Genomic DNA, 10,601 nt, shown 5'->3' with positions numbered 1-10,601 from the left:
GTGGGCTGGGATCCCTGGCCGGGCGCGAAGGGCCGCCCAAGGGGGGTCAGGTTGCAGCCGCCGCTCCGCCGCTCCGCCGCAGGGGCTATTCCGGGGCGCCTCGGCCTTGTGACTCGCAGAAGCGGCAGCGGAGGGACGGGACGGGGGTTGGTGGGGGTGGTGGCCTTTCCTTCTTCGTCCTCGTCCTGGCTCGGGAAGCAGCAGCAGCCGGGGGGAAGTGTTGGGGTTTTGAAAAATAAAACTTGTAATTCAGCAGAGATAAAATAGCTTAGCAATGCCAGAGCAAAATAATTCAGACTCAGAGTCCATGTGTGATTCAAATAGAAAGTTTTTACTAAATTCTAGCATGGGGAAGGGTAACTGGGATGAAAATAACAACAGAGCTAAATCGGCTACATCTTCACACTACAACGGTTAGACTAGAAGAGGTGCAATAATGGCTTCTCTACTTCTTGTTCAGAACAAGCACACAAAGAGAGGAAGAGGAGCCATAAAATGCTAAAACACTTTGACACTTTGCTTCCAATGAAACTCCTAGATCAGGAAGAGTTTTCCCGGGCTCCTAGCATCTAACAAGCATTGGCTAAATGAAACAAGTGACTTCCTGTGACAACACAAACAAACATTTAGCCCCCATATATACTGGGTGTTTTTAACATGTAATACCCAACAGGAAGCCATCCAGGAGGAGGCGGGGGGACAAAGTGCCACCGCAGCAAGACCTGCACGTGAGCCCCCAGCACTGCCAGCCGGCCGCTGGCCAAAGAGTCCCCGAGAGCGAGCGCGCTCAGAAGGGCAGAGAGGTGGAGGAGGGAGGCCCCGTGTCAGCCCACCACCTCCTCTGCCTCTGGCCTGCGGAGTCCTGCCCATGCGGACCACCTTCGGAACAGTAGCGGGGGGGGGGGACCAAGAGCTGTGGCGGATGGCCCCGGGGACACGTCCCTAGTAGCCTTGGCGGGCAGACTGTCCTTGTGAAAAAGAGCCCGAGGAGAGGCGGACTGGTCACAGGACGACAAAAGAGCCGGGGGTTGGTTGGCTCCCATTGCGATGCAACAAGAGGGGTCTCTTCTGCGTCCCTCGTCCCACGGAAGAAGTCTCTGCCACGGTACCTGTGAGACAAAGTGCCCTACCCATTGGCCACCACAGATGTCCTTGTGTGCTTTCCCAGTTCCTGACACTCCAAATCCCATTCTCCCCCCCCCCACCTCCAAAGATGGAAGTCACGACACAGCCTATTTGGAAGTGGGGTAGAATATGGACCCTCAGGGGGCAGGCCCAGGGCATGGTGGGGTAGAACCTCAGGGGGCAGGCCCAGGACATGGCTCAGGGAGGAAGCCGCCCCATACTGTCTGTGACCAGGGCTTGGGAACAGGCTTCCAAAATCTACAGGGGGGGACAGCAGGGATGCAGCTACTAGCATAACTTCTTGTTGGGTGTTACAAGTCAAAACACTTAAGTATTTACAGGGTTAATGATGTTTGTTATGATCAACAGGAAGTCACGTGTTTTGTTTGTAACCAATCTATTTGAGCAATAGAATGCCAGGGAAGTTTGTAGCTAACTTAACAGTCTGATTGGAAATCAATGTGTCAAGTATTTAGCATGTTGGTTTCTCCTTCGTGTCTTTGTTCTGATCGAAGAAGGAGACGCCATTCTTCCAGTTTACCTGTAGCTGTAAGGATGTAGCCATTTTAGCTCTTTCTTATTTTCATACCCTGTGTACCTTTTCCCATGTTAGGTTGATAGTAAACGCTTATATTTTAAACACACCATGGACTCAGTCTCTTAATACTTACTCTGCTGACTTACTTGATAAGAATCCCTACACTTCTCCAGCACTTCTTGGCAATGCAAACTCAATGAAATTGCTGAGCAGTCGGGTTAGAGCAGATAACAGGAAGTCCTTCACCCAGAGAGTGATTAACAGATGGAACTCACTGCCACAGGAGGTGGTGGCGGCTACAAGCATGGATGGCTTCAAGAGGGAAGTAGATAAGCATATGGAGCAGAGGTCCATCAGTGACTCTTAGCCACAAGGTATAGATAGGAACTCTCAGTCTGGGGCAAGTGATGCTCTGTGTTCTTGGTGCTTGGGGGTGGAGGGCAACAGTGGAAGGGGCTACTATTGTCCTGGCCCCACTGCTGGACCTCCTGAGGGCCCCTGGTATTTTTGGCCACTGTGTGACGCAGAGTGTAGGACTGGATGGGCCACTGGCCTGATCCAACACTGACTTCTCTTATGTTCTTAAACCTGGGACTCCTTTTTGAAGCAGTTGACACCAAACCCAGACCTCAGTCTATGTCACCTTCTTTTAGCTATTTATTTAGAGAATTCATACGAGCCCATTAAGCTGCCTTCTACGGAACCAGACCCTCCGTCCATCTCCAACTGAGAGCAGCTCTCCAGAGTCCCGTGGTGGAGGGGGCTTTCCTGTCACCGGCTGCCTTATCCTCGTGGTTGGAGATGCGGCCAGGGGACAGGGCTTTCTGCATGCCAAGAAGATGCTCTGCCCCTGAGCCACCGGCTGCCTCTCCAGAAAATAGAGGAAGGGGTGTGTGTGTGTGTCATGATAACTACAGCAATAAAACCCTAACCCTAACCCTAATACCAGCCATTAAAAACAAGCCAGGGACAAAAAAAAACAGCCCAAAGCAACATCCAACAGCCTAAAAGGGTATTCATTAAAAGCCTGGGTTTCACCAAAGGCCTTGGCCTGGTGCCCAGAGGAGGACAAGGCAGACGTCGGGTGCCCCTCAAGGGTGAGGGCATCCCAGTGGGCACCCAGGGCACTTGACTACAGTCTCCTCGCCTCTGCTCTGCCCCGGCAACAGCAGCTCTGTGAGGTCGGCTGGGCTGAGGAGAAAGTGAGCCTGAGCCCCCTCCCCCAAAACTTCCCCCTGTTATCAATTTGATCCAACATGATGGGCCAATCCAGACCTAAAAAGTGGGAAGAAATCTTTTTTGATGGAAGTTTTGGGCTGATGGAGGGATTTTTACATCGGTAGACTATCCTGATGATGAATTTTTGTAAATTTCTCAGCTGAGATCTAGAGATGATTTGCCAGCGTCTGTTGAATGGCAGTACGGACAACTGCAACATCTGCTGGTACCTAAATATGGCCCTGTGGCATTATGTCCCTCTGAGTCCTCTTTACTCCTGGAAACTCTAATTGAATTGAGCAGAAAATGAAGCCCAGAACATTTTTTTATGAATATTTGATGTCAGTTAATAAATATGATATGCAGAGTCTCAGGAATGAATGGAATAAGGAGCTAGATCACTCTGTTCTGCTCAAGCAATGTGACATGGCCTTGAAGTTTATACCTGCTCTTTCCATGGGTTTTATGTTGACTTAGCAAAAAAACCAAAACAGTTTAGGATATACGGGACACCACAGTGACTCTTTAGCAAAGGACTGAGTAAAGTGTCTAATGGCTGCTGTTGACTTTTGGGCTTGTCAAGTCACTGGATTTTTTGGGAAGAAGCGATTACTCATATCACTTTTGTATTAGAATGTTCATTGATTTTTGAGGATGCATATGTACCTTTAAACTATCTGCCTGTCTCTTGGAGGCTAACCAGTGGTGATGGTCAACACTGTGCCTTCACTACACCTAAAAGACTCATATGACAACATTAGGGAGATAAATGCCCACCTCCGGTAAATGAATGGATTGAGGACCTTAGAACTTTATCAGCATTTGAACCCAGGGCATAGAGATGACAGCTATAAATGGACTTATGTATAGATCTGCCACCACTGCAGTTATATTTTTCTTTCTAGTTTATGTATACTTTTTTTCTTTTACAAATTCTATTTAGTTGCTGTGTTTTGAGATTTTTTCCCCTTTCTTGCTCGTTGTTTGTTTGACAGAAAGAAATGTCAAAACAAGGAAATCACGGGGCTACATTTCTGTTGCAGAGTATAACTTTTTACTTAATCCCCATCTTCTATACACTTCCTAGGTTGCATAAGGAGGGTTTCCCCCTCCTGGCCAGCTGATGGTTTTAGGTTCAGGCTCTCAAATTCTTGCACCTACAAGGCTGAACCAGTCTTTTGATCTTTCATGGGGCTTTTTTGGCACATTGGCTTAGAAATAAACTTAGAAGTATTTCTTGCTATGACTGTTCCTTTAAATTTGGTTACAAATGGTCGTGTAAACTGTAGTCAAGAACACCTGGTGGTCCCTTCATATGAGGCTTTGCAGGAAGGTTGGATGACGCAGCTTTTCAGCGCCATCCACCTCAGCGGACCACGTCCCAGTTGAAATCGTAATGCTGCTCATACTGTAAGAATGGGTTCTTGATGACAGTATGAAAAGATTATGTAATTTCTGTTTTTTTGGTTTGCAGAATATCCACCTGAAACAAAATTTAATCAGGTCTGTTATTTGAGAAAGCATATGGGAAATGTGTTTGCAGTAAGCTAGCATTCACGTCAGAGAAAGAAAGATCTGTATGGTGAAAGAGTTTTTTGTGGACTTAACTTGAACACCTAAAGGGGTTGTTCCTAATAGTGTGACTTGGAATTACTATACTCACACTTCTGTACATCCTCTGAAAAAGATATGTTGTGTATTTATCTGTATGGCACAGTCCTTATGTGCATACAGTATTACAGCGTGCATTAATGTGCTTAAACTATAAGCCACCTTCCTCTGGCTTCTTTGCCCTCTGCAAGTCCTCCTGCTGTGCTGCTGCCACCGCCAAGCCCCTTCCTCACCCCCCCCCCCCGCTCCTTGGCCCTTACCCCATTTCTGGCTGGTCCAGCGCAGGTCTTGGCTCTTGGCCTGAATGACGAGGTTGACTTCGGCTCGCTCCGAGAAGTGCCGCTGCACCTGTTGCAGGTTGTTGGGTATTTGCATGTTGAAAACACTCAATGTGTATGCATGGGGTTAAATGTCTGTTCTGTTGTTACAGGAAATCACCTGTCTTTGTGTTAGCCAGTGTTAGCTCAAGTCTGTTAGCCCGCGAAAAGCATCCCTGTTCTAAGAGTTTGATTGGGAGCGAAGTGTTAATAACTTTGCATTTTATGAGCCCTCTTCCCGTCTTTGTTCGCCTTGGAGTGGAAGCACGTTGGAGGGCCATCTTTGTCAAAAGCAAAGCATTGTAGCCATGTCTACTGGAGAAGCTGAATGTGTGTCAGCGCAAACTGCAAGTTATGAACTTTACTGGATCATACATCTATTGAAGGACTTCGGCATAGATGAACCAAAGCCAATAATTCTTTTTGAGGACAATCAAGCCTGTATTGCTATCTGCAAAGGAGAAGGAACCAAGTCTAGAAACAAGACCATCGCACTCAAGTGTCACTACGTGAAAGAGCTGCAAGACCAAAAACTGATTGAACTGAGATACTGTCCTACTGACCAGATGATTGCTGACATCCTGACCAAGCCGCTTGACAAGCAACGTTTTGAGAATCTTCGTGAATGTTTATATTTGTCTGACTTTCGTGTTTTAACATGAGAAGGGGTGTTGGGTATTTGCATGTTGAAAACACTCAATGTGTATGCATGGGGTTAAATGTCTGTTCTGTTGTTACAGGAAATCACCTGTCTTTGTGTTAGCCAGTGTTAGCTCAAGTCTGTTAGCCCGCGAAAAGCATCCCTGTTCTAAAAGTTTGATTGGAAGTGAAGTGTTGGTAACTTTGCATTTTATGAGCCCTCTTCCCGTCTTTGTTTGCCTTGGAGGAGAAGCACGTTGGAGGGCCATCTTTTTCCAGTTCTTCTAGTCTAGAGAGGATGTAGCTGATTTAGCTCTCTGTTATTTTCTCCCAAGTTTACCCTTCCCTATGGTAGAATTGTAGTAAACTTTTATATTTTTAAACACACATGGATTCTGGGTCTGATTATTGAACTCTGGCATTGCTAAGCTGTTTTTTAACTCTGCTGAATTTCTTTAAAAACTACAACACAGGTCCCCTGTGTACAGGGCGTTCTGGACCACCACGTCTTGGCACTCCAGCGGCTCCTTGAGGCGGCCTCTCCAGCTCTGGGCAGGCCCGGGCAGGCCCCTCCCCTGGTGGGAACACCGTGGGAACATTGTGGGAAGGGCCAGGAGGAGGAGGAAGGAGGCCTCGACCGGAGCTCTGAACTCCTTAGCCAGCAGCTTCCAGCCTTCAGCTCCTGCCACTGTTGTTGACCTTGGGAAAGGGGCGGGCAGGTGGGCGCCTGCCCCAGCCTTTAAAAATAGAGCCCTGGGCAGCAGCAGCGGCTGGCATGCTCTCCACCAGCTCCCTTAATCTATTTCCGTACCAGACCGAGGTCCTGCTTTGTGTCTGGCTTGGAAGCCAAGAGAGCGGCCTTCCGTCCAAGCCTGCAAAGGGGCCTCCTTCTTTCCAGAGCCCGGGGGCCACCGTGAGACTTCTGGTGCCTGAGGCTCAGCGGCCAGGTCTCCTGAGTCTAGCAAAAGCCCCAGGACTTCCGCTCAGACAGGGAGGGCTGATTTGGCTCTGGTTGACTTCTGGCCCAGGGCTTCAGGCCTGCCGCAGGATCTGCCGGCTCCTAAAATAGAGTTGACTGCTACACTGTTCAGTGCAAGGTCATCTGCGGGAAACCAGGAAGGGGTCCCCAGCAAGGGAAGGCTGGAGGTCACTCCAGGGCAGATGGAGCCTCCCCCCCCAAAGTCTTGTTCAGGACTCGGGGTGGGGGGGCTCTTGTCTCCTCCTGAGCAGCAGGCTGCCTGCCATGGCAGGGGGAGAAACTGCAGGCAGTCCACTCAGGAGGAAGGGCATGAGGCAGGGAGGGGCGTTGCTGCTCTTGTGCAAAACCTGCTCAGCAGGGTCTTACCTCCTCCGAGCTGGAAGGAACACCTTCCTAATTGGCATCGGCGGGAGCCCTGTCAGGTCCCTCCCTCCCTCCCTCCCTCAGGTATTTGTCGAAGCATGTGTGTGCATGTGTGTGTGTGAGAGAGTGCGCACCAGAGAGAGGATCACCTCTGGGCCACTAGTGGTTGTGGACCCCTGCCCCCACCCCATAGGTACTTGCATTAAATCAAGCAATTAAGATGGACACCGTCTCCAGCTGATGGTACCGAAAGCTGCCTCCCCCCTTGGTCACTCAGCCATTCAGTCCTACCAGCCCTGTCATCTACCTCCCCTCCCAAACCCGGGCTCCAGCAGTTTCCCACCCCAGTTGGCCCTCTTCTACTCTGTTGTCCTCCGGCGTTTGCTCAATTTCATGCCTGTTGCATCGATAACTGTTGGGTATTACAAGTTGAAAACACTCAGTATATCTGGGGATAAATGTTTGTTTGTGTTACAGGAAGTCACATGTTTCTCATGTAACCAATGTTCTTTAGATGTAGAATGCCCGGGAATTTTCTCCCTGATCTAGGAATTTGATTGGGACTTGTTAGGTATTACAAGTTAAATTACACTCAGTATATCTGGGTTTAAATGTTTGTGTTGCTCACAGGAAATCACACGTTTCATGTAACCAATGTTAGTTTAGAAATACAAGTCCGGGAAAATTCTCCCTGATCTAGGAGTTTCATTGGAAGTAAAGTGTCAAGGTGTTTTAGCATTTTATGGCTCCTCTTCCCATCTTTGTCTGCTGTTCTGAAGCAGAAAGAAAGAGAAGCCATTACCTCTCTTCTAGTCTTGTCCTTTGTAAAGATGTAGGGAATTTAGCCCCATTGTTATTTTCATCCCAGTTACCCTTCCCCATGCTAGAATGTAGTAAACACTTTCTATTTTAAACACACATTGAGTCTGAATTATTTTACTCTGGCACTGCTAAGCTATTTTATCTCTGCTAAATACCAGTTTTTAAAACCCAACAGGACTAAAGTGTCCAGGTGTATTACCATTTTATGGCTTCTCTTCCCGTCTTTGTTTGGTGTTCTGAAGAAGTAAGAGTAGCCATAATTGCCCTCTTCTAGTTTTGTCTTTTGTAGTGTAAGGATGTAGCCAATTAGCTCTGTTGTTATTTTCATCCCAGTTACCCTTTTCCATGCTAGAATTTAGTAAAAACTTTATATTTTAATCACACATGGACTCTCAGTCTGAATTATTTTACTCAGGCTCTGCTGGACTATATTATCTCTGCTAAATACCATTTTTTTCAACATCTCACTATCACCCAATACGCTGGCAGAGCGGGCGCATGAAGAAGGGAGCCCGCACTGAGGCCACGCTTGCCGCCGCCTGCTGGAGCTGCTGCCGGCACCGCCAGGCAGAAGGTAACTGCGCCCTGCTGCCGGCGCCTGAGCCAGCCAGCCAGCCCTCCGTCCTGGGGTCGCATGGCCCTTTACCCCCTCACCCACCTACCTTCTCCCGCCGCGGGCACTCGGTTGGCGACAGCAGCTCAGGCAGCAGGTAAGGAGCGCTGCCAAGAGGGGGTAAAGGGCCGTGTGGTGGAGGGCTGTCTGATTCACACAATCCTCCTCCCCCCCCGTGCAAACTTGAGGGCGCGGTGCTTTCTTTCTGATGGCGCCTGAGCCAGCCAGCCAGCCCTCCACCTCAGCACCGACCGAGCACCCGGCCCCCCTGCCGCTGGGTTCCTGGTGGGGCAGTCTCCAGGCCCCACCGGGAGGTTGGCATCTGCAGCCTCGCCTAGGGCGCAGCTTTGCCGGGAACCTTTTCTCTGACCCTGGCCCCCCTTGATCAGATCACGTGGACTCCTCCTGGAGGGGCCCGACCTCCCCTAGCCCCTGGCCTGGCTTGGGACTCCCACTCCCAGAGTGACCCCTTTCCAGGTTTTCCTGGTTTGCCACGTGGCAGGCCCAGAGAGCTCCACCCCAGGAGAGAAGCCCCCAGGGCATCTGCTGTGCAAGAAGAGGGTCTGCTGGACCAGCGCCCCCCCAAACTGTGGCCCCCCAAGAAGGGCCTCCTCTGACCCAGGCCGCCCTGCAACAGGCACCGTGTTGGCTTCATCTGTGGGGAGGGCTTTGGTGTTTCTCCCAAGGTTGCACCCCACCAATGTTCACTGTGCAAAAAGGATTCTAGTCCAATTACAGTCCATGCATTTGCTTTTTTTGTTTATTTTACATCATGCAGTCCTGCTGCTGCTTCCAACAATGGCCATGCGACCACAGATTTCCCAGGCAAGCAATCTGTTTCCCTCAATGCTTTGTCAGGTTGCTTCACACTTGGGAGGCCCTGCTCTTCGACGTCTCCTACTCAGGATTAATCTTGTACTTTCTCGGCATCTGCTGGTTTTTCTCCCAGCTGCCCTTCCGCCAAGGGGCTGGGGGGGGGAGCCTTCCCCCACCTCGTCCTCCCAGCCACTCGGGGAAACAGCGACTGGCCCCCCAAGGTCAGCCAGGGAGCTTCATGGCTGGGAGGAGTCTATTGACTCGGGTCTCCCCAGGCCCACCGTCATCAGTGTTCCCTCTAAGCTGAGTTAGTGTGAGCTAGCTCACAAATTTTCAGCCTCCGGCTCACACATTTTTTGTCTTCGCTCAGGAAGGATGGGGCTCCAGAGCAAGCTAATTTATTCAGTAGCCAAATCGCTCGCTCACAACTTTAATGCCAGTAGCGCACAAAGTAGAATTTTTGCTCACAAGACCCCACAGCTTAGAGGGAACATTGACCGTCATACCAGATGGGTCCCAAGGCAACTGGCTGGCACCTGCTCGGGTCCTGTTCCTTTATTAAATGAAATAATCCCGCCTCATGCCCGGCTCCCATACCAGGTACAGAAGAAATCCAGCAGTTGTGCATCCCCCTTAAATCCACCAACAGGCCTTTTCTTTCCGACATCAAGCGCCTTTTCTTTCCCAGTAAGCCAAGTGCCGACTTGCTCGATGCAGGACGATTCCCGAGCTCCTCCATACATTTGCTCCTGTCCTGCAGAAGTGAGACTCGCACCCGCTTCCAGCCCTTCAAAAACGGGAAGGGGGCCAACGTGTTGCCCGGCCTGCCGCTTCGGTGGCTGTTTCCGTTCTCCCCCCACTGTCTCACGCAGTGTTGCCATTTTTGTTTGCTCTCATTCATGAAGCGTTATTAACTCTCTCTTTTGCATTGTCTTGCATTTTTCATGTGCGCGCGCGTGTGTGTGTGTCTGCAGCTGGAAGTCATGGCGACCTCTGGTGACTGACCCCTACTTTGGGGCCTGGAGGATATTCAGAGAGGCGGCTGAGGAAAGCCGCCCCCGCCTCCCACCTCTGCCAAGGGGGTCCCCCCCCCCCGTACTGGCCGGGGGGGGGGGGGTTTGGCCCTGCTCAGCTTCCCAGATCTGAGGAGACCCGGCTTGCCTGGGCTACCCCGGCCAGGGCATTCATGAAGCGTCACGGCCTGTTTCCACGCCACCTGTTGGACTCTCCCATGGCCCCGCCTCTTCATTCTCCCCCGGGGGAGCCCTTTCCCGTTGGGCAGGGCTGGCTCCCTCCCCAGATGCCTGGAACCGCCCCCCTGGGGCCCTGAGCTGCCGCTTTGGGGAGGGAGGGAGGGAGGGGGGGGAGGGACCTCAGTGGGCCACAGTGCCAGAGAGCCCACCCCCTCCAGAGCAGCCGTTTCCTCCAGGGGGGGCGGCCTCTGTTGCTGGAGATGGGTCGTAATGGCAGGAGCCTCACTTGAAGGCTGGCACCCCGGCAGCGGGCCAGGACACGGCCTGCACCCCCCCCCCCCCGCCCGCGGGGGCGGCGCTGGGCGCA

General features: G+C 51.1%; 2 protein-coding genes across 2 annotated transcripts in view; both read right to left on the bottom strand.

Annotated features, from left to right (window-relative positions):
* Positions 1-4,867, bottom strand: part of ASB10 (ankyrin repeat and SOCS box containing 10) — an 11,854-nt gene extending 6,987 nt beyond the window's left edge. Inside the window, exon 1 of the mRNA XM_015426707.1 lies at positions 4,753-4,867. Coding sequence (XP_015282193.1) covers positions 4,753-4,867 — 115 coding nt within the window. The remainder of the gene's footprint in view (positions 1-4,752) is intronic.
* Positions 4,868-5,903: 1,036 nt separating this feature from the next.
* The window catches only part of IQCA1L (IQ motif containing with AAA domain 1 like), a 53,322-nt gene continuing 48,624 nt past the window's right edge, over positions 5,904-10,601 (bottom strand). Inside the window, exons 15-17 of the mRNA XM_015426706.1 lie at positions 9,639-9,828; positions 8,275-8,332; positions 5,904-6,023 (exon numbers count right to left, since the gene is read on the bottom strand). Coding sequence (XP_015282192.1) covers positions 5,904-6,023; positions 8,275-8,332; positions 9,639-9,828 — 368 coding nt within the window. The remainder of the gene's footprint in view (positions 6,024-8,274; positions 8,333-9,638; positions 9,829-10,601) is intronic.

This window comes from Gekko japonicus, unplaced genomic scaffold, assembly GCF_001447785.1.
Source record: "Gekko japonicus isolate JY-2015 unplaced genomic scaffold, Gekko_japonicus_V1.1 scaffold2912, whole genome shotgun sequence".
In the NCBI taxonomy this organism is placed as follows: Eukaryota; Metazoa; Chordata; class Lepidosauria; order Squamata; family Gekkonidae; genus Gekko; species Gekko japonicus.
Note: the sequence above shows the minus strand (reverse complement) of the source record. Positions and strands in the feature narration are given on the sequence as shown.